This window comes from Notamacropus eugenii, chromosome 2 (assembly GCF_028372415.1).
Source record: "Notamacropus eugenii isolate mMacEug1 chromosome 2, mMacEug1.pri_v2, whole genome shotgun sequence".
Taxonomy (NCBI): Eukaryota; Metazoa; Chordata; class Mammalia; order Diprotodontia; family Macropodidae; genus Notamacropus; species Notamacropus eugenii.
Window position 1 is genome coordinate 458418001 of NC_092873.1, and position 19738 is coordinate 458437738.

At 33.7% G+C, this 19738-nt stretch overlaps 1 protein-coding gene across 5 annotated transcripts in view; it reads right to left on the reverse strand.

Annotated features, from left to right (window-relative positions):
* Positions 1-534: 534 nt before the first annotated feature.
* The window catches only part of ODR4 (odr-4 GPCR localization factor homolog), a 55256-nt gene continuing 36052 nt past the window's right edge, over positions 535-19738 (reverse strand). For all 5 annotated transcript variants that reach the window (XM_072648374.1, XM_072648377.1, XM_072648375.1 and 2 more), the window contains 5 exons: positions 19259-19387; positions 17653-17743; positions 12155-12340; positions 2887-2997; positions 535-725 (listed from right to left, as the gene is read on the reverse strand). In XM_072648374.1, the coding sequence (XP_072504475.1) occupies positions 658-725; positions 2887-2997; positions 12155-12340; positions 17653-17743; positions 19259-19387 (585 nt within the window). In that variant the 3' untranslated portion in view covers positions 535-657. The remainder of the gene's footprint in view (positions 726-2886; positions 2998-12154; positions 12341-17652; positions 17744-19258; positions 19388-19738) is intronic.

Consider the following 19738-nt stretch of genomic DNA (forward strand, 5'->3'; position numbering starts at 1 on the left):
CTTTTCTCTTTCTGCCCAATCATTCTCCCCTACAAAGAGCACGAGGCATCGCTCCATGGTACTGAGATTTTTGTACACCCTGGTTGGTGGCACAATTCAAAAAGACAATAAATCATGGCTCATATGTACACAGTGCTTTTTTCATCTGAAGCACTTTATATACATTTCCTTAGGCCCTCACAACAACCCTGCGAGGTGGGTAATATTATTACCCCCTTTACAACTGCGGAAACCAAAACTCAGAGGAGTTAAAATAATTTGCCAAATTTCTTCCACATAATAAGTAACAGAAGCAGTACCCAAACCTAGGTGTTCTCACTACAAGTTCAGTGGTCCTTCCATTACACTACATGGTTGCTATAACTGGTTTTGTTTTTATTCTTTATAGGTAATAATCTTCCACTACATGTAACTTAAATTTTTAGCTCGACAAGCCACTTTATTTTTGAAAACCTATTCTACCTATGGTGCTGGCCATGTCTACACAAGGCAGCTAGAGATTTTATGACAAATCAGAAGTACACGTATTAGCCATTTATGAAAATATATCGGCCTGTTTATTCTTTAAGTCCCTAAGTCTTGCTTGCATCTTCAGGATCAGTTCGTCATCCCTGATCAGTGTTCCCACAATGAGTAGAAAGCAGTTTGTGTCTAAGGTTAGTCACTGAAGTAATGAAAGGAAAAGCCAGCAGCAAGGAGAGCCACCACAGCTGCTATCGCGACACCTGCCAAACAAACAAACACAAAACATGAGTGACCAAAGGAGAACATTTGAAGGATTCCCAGGACCAGAAAAAGAAGGGGCAAAGTCAATTGTAGCACAAGTGTGAATGCTCTCTCTGATTTATGCAAAACAGCATAAAGAAAAGACATTAGAAGTGCCCCTTCTATTTCTCAGAGGGTTCTTCTTATTCTTGTCCATTGTTTTTCCATCTCCACAACCAGAAGACTGTCTACATTTTGTAGATACAAAAGTCTTGCCTTTAATTCTTAATGCATTTTAAATATTGTTATGTGCCAGGAAAATCTTATTCGGAGGAAAACATGATTTTTAAAATATTTTATTTTTCCCCAATTACATGTAAAAACAATTTTTAACATTCAGTTTTTAAAACTTTTCAGTTCCAAATTTTCTCCCTTCCTCATCCCCTCATTGAGAAGGCAATTTTACATAGATTATACATGTGGTCATGAAAAACATATTTTCATGTTAATCATGTTGTGAAAGAAAAAAAAAACAAGCTTCAATCTGCATTCAAACTCCATCAGCTATTTTTCTGGAGATGGACAGCATTTTTCATCATAAGTCCTTCAGAACTGTCTTAGGTCACTATATTGCTAAGAATTGCTAAGTCATTCATAGCTGATCATAATACAATATTGCTATTACTGTATACAGTGTTCTCCTGGTTCTCATTTCACTTTGCATCAGCTAATATAAGTCTTTCCAGGTTTTTCTGAGAGTATTCCGCTTGTCATTTCTTATAGCACAGGAATATTCCATCACCATCATATAGAACTTGTTCAGTCATTCCCTAATTGATGGACATCCCCTCAATCTCCAATTTTTTGCCACAACTAAAAGAGATGTTATAAATCTTTTGTACACATAGGTCCTTCTCTTTTTTGTTTTTTAATCTCTTTGGGATACAGACCTAGGAGTGATATTGCTTGGTCAAAAGGTATGCACGATTTTATAGCTCTTCAGGCATAGTTCCAAACTGGTCTACAGAATGGTTGAATCAGTATATAATTTATCCCCTCCAATATCTGTCATGGAATTGGAATGTCATGGAATGTTATGATTCTAAAGAAGACAGAAAGTTGCTTATATCTAAATGGCAACCATCTACTTCACAGCCTTCTAAATAAAACTCAAAGTAAGGGGATAAAAAGTTTATGGTTGTCACAAAAAGAGAATTAATACGTAAAAAGCTGTATCTACAGAATTTTACATAGGCAGTTTTAAAGAGAACTGTATAGGTCAATTCAATTTAACGACCATTTATGAAAAGCCTACTACAATGTGCTAGACAATGGTTTAAGTGCTAGGGATACAAAGAAAAGATGACCACACCTGCCATCATGGTGTACACTCAAGAGAAACTTGGCTCTTCAAGCAAGCCCCAACTACTTGCCACCTTTGTGGCTCATTTTAGATGATATGAGAGCATATTTTGGTCAAAGGTTGGGTACCAGGAAAAGGGGAAATAGCCATTATCTGACAGGAGCAATAACTCTAGCTTGCTCATTCATCATGCTGAGTTCGGTTTCTCCTTAAAATAATGAAAATCACTTTTTGGAAAGCCAAAGAGTGTGAAAATTTTTTAGGTTAGAAAATTGTGACCAAATTAGCACAGTGCCTGGCATATTGATAAATGTTTATTGATTTAATGACCAAATGACATCAAACTGTGAACACATCCTAAAATAAAAACAAAAGTATGTTTAGCATAAAGTGCTCTAACTTCTAACTTAAAATTCCTATGAAGTTGGGTAGGCAGTACTATTCCTGTTTTTACAGGTTAAAACATACATCTACAACACAACAAATGTTTGATATTCTGAAATTCATATAACTAATCAGTGATTCAACTGGCATGAAACTCTGGTCTGTCAATATCTATGCCAACAGCCAAAGCTCTCATCAAACTGGACTACTTGTTCCCTAGACTATATTACTGTGAGCTTAAAATTAAGATTAAGGTTTTTTCCTTCTCAAAATACATAGAGATCAGTAACAACCCTTCACAAAACCATAAATATCAGTATGAAGTTTTTCAGAAAATAAGAAAAATTATTCATGACAAGCAAAAACAGGTAAACTCACATTCCAGAATAATGTTTTTTTATATCATTGCATGCAAATGAATAGCGACAACACACCTATGTTTTGCTGAATTCTCAATGCCACTGTAGTTTTAACCAGATGCTTTGGCTGATCATCATATGTGTTGTCTGGTATGTCTTCCCTTTTCATACATGAATTTATACTGGCTGAATGAGGGAAAAAGAAGTAAGTACATAATAGGAGTAATTACTCTTAGAATTCATTATAACTGAAAACATTATAAACAAAAAAATACAAGGCTAAGTTCCTATTTCATTCTTAGGTCCAGATTATGGCATACTAATTGCATTTTCTCCTTACCTTCAAATGTATATGCAACTGAAAAGAGGGCATAAAATGAAACTGAGCAGAGGGCACACAAACCCCATCCTTAGTTTAACACTGCCTTTTTCTGTATAGCTTTATGTTTCTGAATTTCAAGTTTCCAAAACATGGGGAAATAAAAATCCATATTCAATGCCCTCTATAAAGATAAAGAATATATAAATAATTTCAAATGACATCCTCAATTATTATGAGTTTTCTGTCCAAGGTTCTCAAAGTGATTTTCAGCATTACAACAATACCTAAACACATAAAGGAAAGTGGCAAAATAGTACCCTGATACAGGCAAGAAATAAAAGAGGCAAGAGAGAATTGAGTCTATTGAAAGGATCCTCAATGAAGAAACAGAAAAATATGGACAAGAATACCACAATGCACAGGACAAGCAGGCATGGAAAGTTTGTGGTCTAAATAGTATAATGAACACCCACATCATTGAAATTGAGGGTACAACAAAATAAGCTTTAAGTCAGCTACAGACCACTTTTGGGATATTGGTCAAGTCACTTCACCAATCAGGGCCATTAAGGTTCAATGATTCTACCAGGATAAGCATCTTTTAAAATTGGGATCTAGAAATGAAAGACTAATTGACTTTTGACAATTTTGTTAACTGTTCAGCAAAGAGAATTCTGGTTATTCAAGTTGTTAAATTTAAGGAAAGAGAGCAATTTTCTAATTCCTAGGCTTAGGAAAAATCATTTTATAGAGATCACCTATGTATAGGCAAAAAAACCTTTTATGGCTAGAAGGAGCCTTCTCTGTCATTTTACAAAGAAACTGAGGCCCAGATTAGTGCACAAAAGGCCATTTGGACTGAAAGTGACCCAGTAGCCTAAAGACAAGAATCTTCACCTCCCAATAAATTGGTCAAAAAAAAAATTTGCTTCAAGTATGGTTACTCAGTTAACAGAGGTACCCGAAATGGAGAGCTGTGACACCAAGATGAAGAGATCACAGAATCTTAGGGTCACAAGGAATAGGGAATCAGAAGATTTTAGACTTGAACAAGATTACAGAGATCAAATCATCCTAGTTCCTCCTTAGGCCCTCTCATAGACATTTAACATACCCAACAAGCAGTCATGCATACTGTGCTTGAAGACTGCCAAGGATGGAAATGTGATGACTTCCAAATAAGCCAGTTCCATTATTGACAGGAAACTGCCTGACACCAAGCCTAAATCTACCTTGCCATAACTTCCATCCAATGCTTTTACGAAGCAGAACAAGTGTAACCTCTCTTCCACATGACAGGACTTCAAATATTTGTAATAAGATCATGTGTCCCCAGAGACTTTTCTTCTCATCAATAAACAGCCCCAGCTCCCTCTACTGAATCTTATACGGATATGGTTTCCAATACCCAAATGATACATCACCCTCCTCTGGACCAACTCTAGTTGATAAATGTCCTTACAAAATATAGCAACAAGAGATGAACACAATTTTCCAGATGTTGTCCAGCTGGGCAAAGCAAAGCAATATGACCACAATCCATGCCTTTCTTAATGCCAACTGAGATTGTTAGCTTTCTTGACTTTTTTGCCCCAGTACTAATTCGTATTCAGCATTATGGCTACTCATTTCATTACATTTGACGAGATACATATTGTTATGGTCTTTTTGGATGATGATTGCTACAATCATTTTAGATCTCATCTCTGACATTCAACATGTTAGCTACTGAATGGCATCTATAAATCTAATAGGCATGATATTCAAACTATCATTCAAATTATTGATAACAATATTTAACACAGGTCAAAGACTACCAAAAAAAGTCTTTTGATGTAGAAGCAATTTGGGCAAGTTGCTGAGTGGCAGATTTCATCAGTTCAATTTCAGTTTCCAAGAATTAGAGCTATCCCAAAAAGAAATGGAATATCTTAAAGTTATAGAGTACTAAAACTCTTCAAGCAAAAGTGGATGACCTCTTGTCAGATGTTATCTACAGGGTTCCTTTCTTAAGGCAGAGGTTGGGCTATAAAGCACCTGAGATCTTTTCCCAGTTTGAGATTTTGCTGACATTCATTGTCAATCTAAGCTAATTATGAGCTTCAGTGCCCCTGGTACTATTAAAAAAGCAGAATTGTGCCATTCTTTTCTACTCATTCTTTTTTTGCACTTGATTCTATCATCTATACATGTTATAAAATTTTAAACTGTTTCATTAGTTTCCTATGGATGTATGTTATCGTGTTAAACAAGTGTTTTCTCCTTCATCTGATTTTAGTGATGCATCTTCAAGAAGGAACTTAAGATCCCTCTTAGACAAACTTAGGCTAGTTTCCTATCCATTCTTTTGCTGAACTCTTTGAAATCTGTTCTGCCAAAAACTAGTATGTGTGCCAGAGTAATAGGCTAGGCTTTGTACTTTATCACAAACTCTAAGGAGTGGTAACTTCCTGCTGAGGTTTCCATCATTTCTACTTCTATAACCAGTTCTTTCCTGTTGACTAGGATTCAGAATAACATTTGCCCACCCTCTACCCCCTCACTTCCTACACCTTCTGAAGAATAAAATAATCTTTAAAGACAATAATTTGACAGTCACTTTGTTTTTGGCAGAAAAAGCCCTAGAAGCCAAAATACAATTGAAAGTTCCTCCCTAATCCCACAACCATGCCATACCTCTGTGATAGGTTTCTGATTTATCCCCTGAATTCCATCGGGTTTCCTTTTTCCAGTTTGTAGCATATTCTCAATATAATGTTGCTTCTATTTCTTCCCTCACTAAATTTCATCCAAATGCTCTCCAGCACAATCCTTTTCTAATGGATCCCTGATTCCTCAATGTTACAGCACTGTTCCTTTTGAATAAGGTACACCCTTCAAAGTCATATTCCATTCATAAAGCCTCTGCCAGCAAGTTTTAGTCATATATGCGAAATCCAATTTACTTCCTTGCCCTTACCACCCATACTTTGTACATATGTCTTTCTGTGTGTATATGTGTGTGTATTTATATATATATATATATATATATATATATATATATATATATATATATATATATATATATATATATATATATATATATATATATACACACACATGTGTATATATATATATTAGATATATGAGGACAAGAAATTTATTCCTGTATTCTGGAGGGTAGGTAGGGTATAGTGCTTCCCTATGAAAAGATATCTCTGTAGAAGTCTTTCTTCCTAAATTGTATCCACCACTCTTAGTGGTATCCAGCATGCAACACATATGCCAGCAATTTTCACTCTTTTTCCCTTTTCGTTTTAAATCTTGTCAAGATTTGCAAGACTCCAGGTAAACATTTTTATTGGACAACATTAGGCATATTACATATCTGGCTAAGTACTATCCTGTAATCTGAACTCTAGAAGCTCAAATCCTATTTTCAGTCACCATTAAAAAAAACAAAAAAACCATTCACTTCCCAAATCTGCCCTTTTTTGGAAGCCTTGGCTTTTAGCTGACTGAACTGATGAAACCAACATCATCTCTTCCTCTAGGGTTTCCAATTCCTCACTCAACACTTGATTATCCTTAGTAATGCTTTCTAAGTTCCTTCAGTAATCATCTGTCCCCATATGAATCATCAGAAAGGTGTAGTGGTAGTGGTCCCAGAGGGGGGAAGTATGTATGGAGATTAATATTCCAAAAAGAAATTTAATTTTATTCTCTGACATAATATTACACAATTTCCTCATTTCCATCCATGGCACCTTTTCTCTAAGGTTTCTCCATTTCTCTAAGGCTCAAAATCTTTAAATTATTTTCAACCTTTTTCTTACCATTCCCTTTATAAGAAATCACAGCTACCTAGCCCTACAGATCTGTTCTAGAAACTCCTTCTTTATTGATTCCATGTGAGGAGGTAACCTGTAGTTCCTTCCCTTGAAGTATCTCCAGAAATGGTCTTTCCTTTCCATTTCCTTGCCCAAAAAACTATTCCAGACTTTAAATACTATGCTAAAATTACTATGATAATCTCTTAATTGTTTCTGAACCCAACCATTTCATGCCTCTGCTTTGCCTTCCACTGTCTCAGTAAAGTAGTTCTAGTAGCTCAGGTTCAGTAATTCAGAAACTTTTTCTATTTGTATCTCCAGCACTTATTCCAATGTTTCTCAAATAGTAAGCACTTAATAAATGCTTTTTTACTCACTCATTTATTCAAATCTAGGAGTATGACCTCAATCTGAGTCAGCAGAGTTTTTTTTTAACTGGCCAAAAAAATGGTAAAAACAAGTTTCATTAAAATTTCAAACATATACTACTCCATTGCTGTCACTAGTCTAAGTAAAATACATTACTAAATGAATGTCTATATTCTAAAATGACTAACATACCTAAAAAATACAAGTCATAGATACTCTACTCTTACAAACTTGTTTTCCTCCTTTAATTATATAAAGATATGGAATTATAAGATTTCTACTCAAAAAGAACTTATTTTAAACATAGTAACCTCTAGGTACCTAGATTATACAATGGAGATAGTCAAGTACATAATAAGAATTATCTTAGAAAGATAAAGCCATGTATTAGAGATAGATCTTAAGTGCTCCTCAATCCTCAAACTCTACTTCTTACCACAAAGTTCACTTTGAATTGGTACCAATGTCAGTAAAATATTATTTTGATGCTTATTATCTCATAGAGGTGACCCTAAATTCTTGCAAGCTAATTATGTTTAAATTCCAGAAGGTCTTTGTAAGGTTAGACTGAACATCTGTTTCCTAAGGCTTAGTAGAGCAAGTTTTAGGCAGATACATCACCATAACGTTGACTATGAATTTTTATGCACATCAACTTGTTAAACCATCTAAGGTAAGGGTGTGTTTTCACCTGAAAATGGAAGGCATAGATGAATTACTAAGGTAACTATCAAGTACTTGCTCTAAAATGTCAAAAACTATATTTTCAGGAAAACTGTAATCTCCATACAACAGCACTGGTTTCATTCAAAGAGTAAAATGCAGTTGGACCACAGAATTTGAAATTAAAAGGGATCTGTTCTTTACTATAAATTCACCATTTTTAAATCAGCAATCAAAAGCATTGTGCTGGCCTTCATTAATAACAACTTCCACTTTAGGGGAAAAAAAATCAACTGATTATGGAAAAGCATTCCTTTTTTCAAATTCAGATGCTAATGTTTTTATTTCTTCCATATACTTCATGGATGTGATGACATCATTCTCTTTGGAATATACAGAACTATGAAATTATTTCAGAAGATGAGTTTTGGCTTTGGTGAATAGAACATTTTAAGGATCACTGTGACTTAATTCAGAGGATGCTTGTATCGGCAAATCCAATGAATCTCCTGACATAGACTAGGGTGAGACTAGTGTGGCACCAGTATTTATCAAAAATCCAGACTGGAATAAGCTAAGGATTTTGTGAGATGAATGAATACAATCTAATGAGGTTTTGATACTAGGTCAGAAGTTTTAAAGTGAACCTAGAATATTCATCTGGAGTATTTTATTCACATATAAATGTTAGGGGAAAAAAGTATAATGGTACTTTCAGCAAGTTATAAATTCCATACAATATACATATAAATATATACAATCCAAGCTTTCCAAACTTCTGTTTTGTTTCCTTTGTCCTTGTGATATTAAACTTCCTATTCAATTAAGTCTCCAGCTCTAAATTAAACAACCAGTATAAAAAAGAAACAAGGATGATCAACAAAACAAAACAAGCAATATAAAATAGATACAGGGAATAGAGGGAAATCTAAAAATTTATATCCGGCTTTATTATCTGTTATTTTTAAAACTCAAAAATATACATATGTGGTAACTATCTCTCATAATACAAATTGTTCTAATGAATATTAAATTAAGCCTTATTGAGAAACTAAGAAACAAATGATTATTCATATAAATGGTTATTTATGCCATACACAGCCAGAGGAAATGACTCTGAGCATAGCATTGAGTTCACAGAATCAGAGACCCTGAGCTGGAAGAGTCTTCAGAGATCATCCATTCTAACTTCCTTAATTTTATAAATGAAGAAAAAGAGGCCTAGGAAGGTTTAGTGATGTTGCCTAAGATCAAACAGGCAGTAAGCAAAGGTCAGAACTAATATCAAAGTACAGAAATATGCAATTTTAATGAAAATGTATTAAAAACTATAAAACATTTGTGAATGACAATAACCTACAGCTATGACTATTGCTTTCTGTTACAAGTGACTGACTATCCTACCTATTTAAAAGAATATGTAGTTTTATTTATTTTCTGTGAAATGTAAAATAAAGATGTTAACATTAGAAGTACCAAAAATTAAAAAGCCCAACCTGTGTCAACAGATGCAGTCCATTTTTTAACTCATAGGGCAAAGAAAATAGAGCTAGAAAAATGAAAATTTTCATTTTAAAGTAAAATGATTTTTCATCAGCTGGAAGGCATAGATCCTATGAAATGACAGGATTAAGATCCAAAATTATTTCAACAAATCTGAATGAAACCAACAAGACAAAATTTAACAGAGATAAATGTAAAGCCTGTATTTAAGTTTTTAAAATATCACATGGACAGGATAGGTAGAATATAGATTAGTAGTTACCAGTTCACATCATCTAGGGATTGTGCAAGCCGTGACCCATAGTTTAAGAAGTGCTGAAGGGTTCAAGAGAGGAAAAAGTTAAAGAAGCTCTGGTGTAAAAGTATCAAAGAATAGTTAACTGTAATTGAAGAATGATGCAGCTACTAAAAAGTAAAAAAATTTAAGAAGTCAATATAAATTTATTTTTTATTTTATTTTCATTTTAAAACTACTACTTATTACAGGAAATAAGAGTTGTATAGTACTCTGGAAGGTCCAATCACCTCAAGAGTATTATATTCAATTGAAAGTGCCACATTTTTAAGGACATTGGAAAATGTTTTAAGGAAGGCAACCTGGATGGTAAGGAAATCTGTCAGTAATGTCATATATTGTTTAAAGTAACAAGTTCATGGTAGCCTAAAAATGATAAGTAAGGACACATGATAACTGTCTTCAAGTATCTGAAAGGATGTTGTATAAAAATGAGCAGAAGATGAGTTCCAGGTTGCTTCAGAGGACAGAACAGGGACATAATTTTTTTGCTCAACATGCTTGTACTTATTGAAATATGGGTTGGGTTTTTTGGGTCCTTCCCAGCTCTGAGATTCTGTGAAGAGAAAACACTGTAATAACTGAAGCTATCTAAAAATAGAAAGACCTGCCTCGTGAACTAAGCCAAAGACAGGCTAGATGACCATCATTTTCAAGGGTGCAAGACAAGGACTTTTCAGGGATTAATTGAGCAACAGATTAGATGACCTATATGCTCCTTCTTCTTCTATTTTGAGTTTATGAATGGCTAGCAGGAAAAGTTCATGCCACTGTTCTATGGAACCATTAAAATATGCACAGTGGTACAAAAAATAAGACTTACAAAATGACCTATGGTTAAAGGTTCAAAACAAAACCATATGTCTTTAAAATGATATTATTATCAGATATTATATGATACTATTTAATGATGATATTTAAAATATAATAGTTGCCACAAAATCAGAAGTTGAGGATTTTGAAGTTTTTTTCTTCCCTTTTTTCACTGTGAAGCAAACTTTTTATTCCTCATAATGATTAGCACTAACACCTGGAATTATCAACTTAGAAAAAGTTGGTGGTCTCAACTCACACCTGAGGCACTATAGCTAGGTTGGAAATTCACCAATCAATTACATGACTCACCCCAGTAACAAGAGCGCTTGAATTAAATACTATAATCCAGTTCCAGCCCATACAGTAAACACAAGGGGGTGTGGAAGTAGAATAAAAAAAGATACCATAGCAACTGATGAATAACTATGAAATTTGTAAAATGTACTGGAAGAAAATTGCAGTCCTGAGATTTAAAAGCACTTGTTTTTTCATTATGAGGAAAAAAAAGACTAGGGTAACTATGTGCCTAGGAGAACAATCATTTGGACTATCAGTGTCCACGCATTTTAAAGTTACCTTGGGAACATTATATTATTATTTCCTAAGGTAATGCTCAAATGCATTTATATATATATTTCCTGGGAATTTTGTATTCAACAGGAACAAAATGAAATAATACAAAAATCCAAAATACATATTCCATTATAATAAAGAAAGATGAAAATGGGGAAGAAATTGCATTATATGTTCCTAAAGAATATAGCTTTGGAAATTAGACATTTCTTTCTGTTACCTTATAAGTGTTTATTCCTCTTCTGAGAGAGGTGTAGTAGCATGAAGCCACTAAGATAATGGAATTCTGAGAAAAATTCCATAAATTATAAAAGGAAGAATATTAAACTTCATAATTCTTCCTATTAGGGATTCACTTATGTTCTACATTATTTTTATCTTATCAAGAGCCCCCTCCATTATTTTGAAAACAGTTGAAATACTGTGATGCTTTACTAGTATTTACTATCAACATTGTGCCACTCTGCCAATATTTACTACATATTTCCATTTATTTACTATAAATACTTGCAGTGAATAGACTGATTTCTTTGGAATTAGGAAAACCTGGGCTAGATTCTGCTCCCCAGAATTTACTAGCTCAGTGATGATGAGCAAACCACTTCAACTCTGTGCCCTGAGAAAAATTCCTAAACCAATGAAACCACAGGCATAGGATGTACTGACATTTAAACACGAACAATAATATTTAATATCCCATGGGAAAGGATATACTCATTGTCTTTCCCTGTAAAGATTAAAGTCTGAGATGTATTATTTAAAATGTTACATCAGCATACCCAAAACATAGGCTGTTTAAAAGTTAATCTTTTATTGATCTTTTAATTAAGTGATTCCTCACAGCAACAAAATAAGAGTTTAACATAAGAAAATGAGGTTCAGAAATTATGTGTCTTTCTCGAAGGGGAACATCAAAAACTAGAGCCCAAGTTTGTTTGTTTACAATAGCTACAAAGATGCTTCCTTGTTTGAATAAGATCTTATTTTTACCTGTGTTGATTTCCTCTGCAATTTCTAAGTCATCTACTCCTATGTGTTGATCCAACAATTCCATAAAACGTTCCTGTATTTCCCCAGTTGACTCATCTCCAAATTTATAATCACACAGCATTACACTGGATCCAGGAATGGGGACAAATATTCGATGTGGCAAAGCATGGAATTCTTTTTCAGAATCTAGAAGAAAACAGTCATTCTCATGTAAATAATACCATTACTGGCTATGAAAAAGCAACTCCTAACAATGGTGGCATCACTAAATGAAAACTATAGAATGCTAAAAAAATAAACAGATGAAGAGACCTTTCTGTCCTCTTCAACACCAGAACAATTTAATTCAACAAATAGTAATTAAGCAAGGCACTGGGAACAGAAAGACAAAAATGAAGCAATCCTTGCCTTGAAGGAGTTTGCCTACTGAAGGAAACAACATGTCCACGATACAGAATAAATATAAGATAATCTGAGGAATTTTTTAAAATGTTTGAATTGAATTAAATTGAGGAAAGAGAGAGCACTAACAACAGGGGAAATGTGGAAAAACTTCCCTGAGATATTGGCATCTGAGCTAAGCCCTGAAAGAAATTAGGAATTGATTCTAAGATTTGGAGGTGATAAATGCATTCTAGGTTTATGCAAAGGCAAAGTCAGTAGATAAGTACAGAAGTCTGAAAAACAACCAGTAGGCCACTTTGGCTGGAGTACAGGGTAATGTGAAGGGGAATAATATCAAAAAAATCAGGAAAAGTGAGTGAAATTCAGACTCCTCAGGGATTTAAATGTAAGGATGATTTTGCTACACTAAAGGTAAGAGGGTACTACTATAAAAAACCATCCCATTAAAAGAAATGTTTATAAAAACAAAAGGTATCAATAAAACTATTTTTTAAAAGTAACCATATTATGAAATCTGAAGCTGTTTTCCTATTTCTTCATATAAATAATTTTATTCACAAGAACATAAAATTATAAAAATTTAGTACATGATTTATACTACTTAAAATTATGCCAATAGAATAGCCTACTCTTTAAAAGGGCTTATTCTTTGCAGGATGTATTCCTTTAATAATAAAATTAAAAATGATTCTTCTGGATTTTATGTTGTTACTTTTCAAATCATTTTGTAACCTCATTTTCTTCACTCTTTTCAAGTCACAAAGTGTGTGGGGGGAAATAATTAAAAACATGGCTGTCCTTTGTTTAAGGATTTAAAAATGACAAAAGTTACATCTGTCAAAGAATCAAGCAAAGATTTAGATATAAGGTGAAAAACAATGACAAATTTCTTAAGTTCCAAAGGAAATGTAAAAATTAGCATTCTTCTAGATCTAGCACATTACCTACCTTTCAGAGGAGAAATTAAATTCTCCTCTTTGACCAGACTGCCTCCTAGTTGTAAAATCTCTGTACTGCAATTAGCCTTGTAACTTTTCTTAATTGTCTAGTCTCATCACATCACTATGAACGTGCACATGTACATATATAATGATAATCATGATTATTATTAAGTTAAAAAATATCAAGTGGAACTTATAATTTGTACCAATGGAAGGAACATTAGAATGCAAAATAAAATTTAATGTTTTGGGTTGCATTAATATTAGACATGCTAGAAGAAAAACCTTAAAAATATGTTCCCTGTACATTAAAAACTGTACATTAAATTTGTAGGTTTAATTTATTTTCAAAACAAGTTAACATACTGCTAACAGGAAATGTGAGCAAAGAATAGAGAAAACAAGAAGGAAAAAAGGAAACAGAAGCACATTTCCAACTTCTTTTTTTTTCAGAAGCTAAATTAAATTTATTTGCTAATAAGTACTGATCTTCTAATTACTTTACAACTGATGACAAAAATTGAGATCATTAGATGTATTTTTATAAAGATAACAGTTTTTTAAATATACCAAAAACTCACAAATAAAAGGAAGACAATTCTACTGTTCCAAAAATCATTCCTATATTTATTTTCATTTTCAAAGAGATATTTTTAAATGGAGAACCCAAATCTGCCTTCCAAAGATTCAGAGGCAAAAAGGAAGAATCAAAACATTTAAGTCAAAAAAGAAATATGCAATGTCTCTCACACAGATCTCAAGTTTATTTCTCTTACAAAAAGAATGATTACATTATTATACCTGAGCAACAAAATAAAAGCTAATCGTAAGGTACTGATTCTAATTGTTTTTACTAGTACCATACGTGGTTTTATACAATTATATAAAGCTGATTATCCCCACATCAAAGAAATGCATTTGTGTTTATTTAAAAGATTGTATAGTAAAGTAAATATATTCTATACAGATGCCAAATACATGCAAGGGTGCTGTGATTTACATAAATTTTATATTATGCATTCCAAATATCACTATCTGCAAGATGTTCCTGAGAGACAAAAAGTAGGACGCTAAAAAACTTTCATATGAACCATGAGATCCAAATAATGTTTGTTCTGATTCCCTCTAGTTCTTGGATTTCCTCATAGGAATACACCTTGTTACTTACAATGCTACCATCTTCTTCCCCAGCCTCTGCTCTTATCTATCCTGTTTATTTTCAATCAGCTGTGCCCAAACAGAGCCACAGTCCAGTCACAGGTTTCATCTCACCTAGTGTCAGTGATCACTATGACATCAAATTGCCTCTGCGCACTAGAACCTCTGAGAGCTCCTCATCTGATATCTGAACTTTGACCATTTGTATACACAAAACACTTGAGGCAAAGGATTTCACCACTAGCTCCTTCCATAGATTGTATCTCCTCACAAGAGGTTTTGAGCATCTCAGCTCCTTTTCTCCCCTTCTTTGTGACTACTCCACAGTACCTTTCTTAGATGATCATCCATGTCTTGTACCCCAGTGTCTTGTCCCCTCATCTTCTCTCCCTTTACTGTCTTTCCTGGTGATCTCATCAGCTTCCATAGGTTCAGGTATCATCTATCTGCAGATTACTCCTAGAAAGGGGCAACCAGATGGCACAGTGGCTAGCGTGCCAGGGCCAATAAAGACCCATCTTTCTGAGTTCAAATCTGGTCTCAGACACTTACTTAGCTGTGTGACCCTGGGCAAATTACTTAATCCTGTTTGCCTCAGTTCCTCCTCTGTAAAATAAGATGGAGAAGGAAATGGCAAATCACTCCAGTATCTTTGCCAAGAAAACCCCAAATGGGGTCACAAAGGAACAGAGACAACTGAAACAACCAAACAGCTTCTAGAAATATACATGAGAGGCAGCATGGTAGTGAAAGTGCTGAATTCTGGAAGACCTGCCCAGGGTTGGATGCCTTCTATGACACTAGTTGTGTGACAATAAGCAAGTCACTTAACCTCTTTAAGATTCTTTTTTGTAATCTTTAATACAAGAGGGTGAGATTATATGACCTTTAAAGTCCTTTCCAACTCTAAGATCCTATGGTCTTTCAATTTCAAATTCTATACCTCTCAAATGAATGTTTGCAAACATTTTCACTTATGGAATTCAGATTCAAGTTTAAAACTACAGTTACAGAGCAAATATTTTAGCTCTCCATTTCAAAATTGAGTTGTTGTTGTTGTTCAGTAGTGTCCAACCTTTCATGACCCCCTGGACCATACTATCCATGGGCTTTTCTTGGTAAAGATACTGGAGTGGTTTGCCTTTACTTCTTCAGTGGATTAAGGCTAAGTGACCTGAAGCTGGATTTGAATTTAGGTATTCCTGACTCCAGGCACTCTACTCACTAAGCCACACATCTCTGTCTCATTTCTTACTTAGCCTTAATCACTGAATGGGCACTGCCTCAGTCAAACTCATACCTAGGAAAAGACCTTAACTTAAAAAGGTCAAGGTCTCCCACTGCATCTGGGGACATCCCCAGTTGTCCTGATTGATACCTTGCCGCAGGACCCAGATAGCTCTAGAGGAGAGAGTAACACTGGTGACTTTACACAACCCTCCCTCACTTAAATCCAATTCACTTGCAAGTCATGGCATCACATCTCTGACACCACGGTCCTCTACAAGAAAGACAAACAACAACAACAGCTACCTCTAAAATTGAAAAAGTTTATCAACTTTGTAGAATTAGCTATGTTGGGGGAAGGGAGACACAGGGTGGAAAGCTTCTTATGTTATGTTTCCTGTATGCTACAGGAAATTACAAAAATATGTGTCCCAAAAGTCTTAGTGCAGTTTTAAGCTTTAATAATTTAAAACTGCACTAAAACTTGTGGAACTCCCTATTTTTTGCTATATGATTAATATAATTACACAATTTATATCACAATTAAATTATATAACAATGATAGTCAATGCCAAACACCTCATACTATAACAAGGGCCCGAAGAGTAGTCATTCAACATGCAAAATGATTTTTTTCTTTTTTCTCTTAAAAAATATTATTCTTCCAAGAAGGATCCACAGGCTAAAGGAGTCTGTGACACAAAAAACAGTTAACAACCCCTACTTTTAAAGGATGCAATCAATATTCAGTCTGTCAGTTAAGTCATGGAAATGCTTCTTGGAGATATTAAATAGGTAGTCATCAAAATGTTTAAAGCATTACTCTACTCTGAGTAAAGTCAAAAATATTTGATTCGGACCAAATGATAAAAAATCATTAAGCATTCTTAAATGGCATAAATAATATACACACAAAGAATATAATATGATAGAGTCTTTCCATATAACACTCGGAGAAAGGCAGTGTCATTATTATGCCTATTTTAAAAATAAGAAAAAAGAATTCTAGAAAGGTTAAATGACTTGTCCGCAGAGGCAGAAATAGTTAATGTCCAAAGAAGAACTTAAGTCAAGGTCTTCTCACTTTTAAGCCTTACATTCAATTCAATGTCTCTCTCTCTCTCTCTTTCTCTAATAGTGGTAACGAGGAAAGTTCTATGGGAGACACATCTGTTTTCATGACAACCTCTTAAAATGTTAGGGATGAATCTAAGCATTCCTAGAACCCAGTAATAACCTATTATGTACCTATTATCTATATACCAATCATAAATATTTAAAAGTTCTCCTTGTACCTAATTATATTTTAGTCTACCCCATAGGTAAAGTTTCCTGTTTCATCAAATATTCTACTTAGTAGCAAGCAATCATACATACCAGACAATGATTACAATTTTCAAAGAAATAAATTGCTATTCAGAACACATTATACTAAAACTAGTGAAAAAATTTTAATTATATTTTGACCATTGAGAGGTTCTGGAGGGAACTCACATGTTTAAGTAAATAAAAGTAATCATCTATAGCACAGGCCACACATACTAGTAAGTCTGGTGTTTTAGAGGAAAAGTTATCATTTAGACAATAAAAGCTTGCAAATATTGCTAAAATTTATTCCTAAAGTGCTAAAAACACTTTACTGCAATTGAAAATAGTTTATTCTATCACAAAGCTAAGAATGTGTCCAATTATACCCTGTTATATTCCTGCATCAAATAGAGAAAACATAAAATGAAATTTTAAATATCATTTCTTTTATATTCAAACCTTTACTGCCTGGTGTTTCATGCATAAGAAGATCCTCAAATAGTATTTCACAACGATCAGACACTGTGTTCAATATATCTCTCTTTAATGCCTAGAGACAAAAACAAAACACAATTAGAAACAGAAATGCAGAGCTCCTGCTATAGGACCCTAATTGACATAATTTTGAAATATTTAGGGTCAAATTATGTTTTCAAAAACGCACATGGAAACATAATCTAAATCTAAAGTTACTGACATGCTTAGTCCTTAAAGCAGGTAAACATTTCCTTTCCAAACTCATTTTTACTATTTATCTACTCAGCAACATACATCAGTGTCATAAAGAGTATTTTTTCCTTTAATAGAATAAAGGTTTCAGTTCAGTCCTATCCAAATTAGTTACTCACAAATTAATAAGTATGTACATATTGCATAAATAATACTAGTTAATGTGAGTGCTCTGGACTGATGAACTACACTATTATTTCAATGTGTCACAATTTTCACAACTTCTGAATGACTTGGCACCCAACATGACAATTCAATTTTTTGGTTGCTCTTAGAAACTTAACATTCTTAGAGGAAAAAGGACCTGGGATGCATTTTTACCATTATGATAGTTCATCCATAGTAGGTGATGATCCTATAAGGAACTGTGTAATTATCACTTAAGGACAAATTCCCTCCATTTTCACACAGGAAAATGAAGAAATATAAAATTAGACAACTCATGCTACATCTTATTAACAATAAAAATATTTTATCTGAGAAATAGTATGTTTGACAAACCCAAGATGCTCCCTGACATAAAAACATTATTTCTTTAACTCCAATATTCCTTTTGATAATTGCCACATAACTGCAGTTCATGGAATGTCATAATTTTTAAATAGTCAAAATTGTGAGTGACCCAGAGGACAACAGAGAGATGTACATCAGAAGAAAGCAGGGTGTAGCATATTATAAATGATGATTCCATGCAAGAGGTAACACAGACCTCATTCAGAAAATATTATTTGAAAAGGAGGTGGGTCATTTATACAACAATCTAGAGACTAACAATCTAGCAATTCTAATGTACCAGTACTTATGACCTATTCAAAGACCTAGAAAAAATTTCTATGTACAGTAGGGAGTAACTACTCTATCAACAAATAAGAGAGCAATATTACCCATAATGATGCAATGTCAGATCCTTCGAAATACCAAGGAATATCCATAGGCTACTTTAACTTAAGAATATTTATCATTTATCACTTGATGATAAATGATAAATATTCTCACTTAAAATGAGGATAAAGATCTTTAAACCCTATCACAAGTTCTCAGATTTAATTCTGAACACATAGATAAACTATATTTTTATTAGTGCTGTGATTTTAATGTGATTTAGATTCTCTAGTACTATGATTTCAGTGATTTAAAAATAAGAATAATGCTCAAATTTAGCTCTTTAAGCATTTTCCTCTTATGGACCCTAAAGGGAAATTCAAAAATATGTGCACTACATCCTCTTGCCAAGTATAGTCAAATGAATGATTCCAAGTTTTAAAAGGTTAAAATGTTATGGGACAGCTGGAGTAAAACATTATCATGCCCTGTACAATGGTAGTTATATTCTCACCTGCATGGCATCTTTAACCTTCGGTTTGTTGCTGTGAATATAAGCTCTACATGTCACAGAACCCTTGAGGTTTACAGAACCACTGCAGACTTGGACTGTAGCTGTAGATCTGTGATTTGAATTAAGGAGCTGAAAGAGAAATATTGCATTTGGTCTAAATAATGACAAAGTTGCCCTCCCATTAGAAATAAAACAAGTGCCATGTTAAACTCCACATAAGTATTTTAGGAATTTAATGAGCATGACTTTTCTTTCTTACCCCAATGTTTGAAATATTCTCAAATAATTATGAAAAGGATTTTAGCCCATTTTGCTTTTTGTAGTGTGTTTTTCTGAGCATCTATACTGTAACTCACAATCAATTTTTTTTTCTTTTAAGTACAAATGAAAAGTAGTGTTATACATCAGAACTAGCAAAAAGCCTTTCCTCAAGTCCCACTTCTAACACATAATGCCTATGTAACTCTGCACAAGTCACCA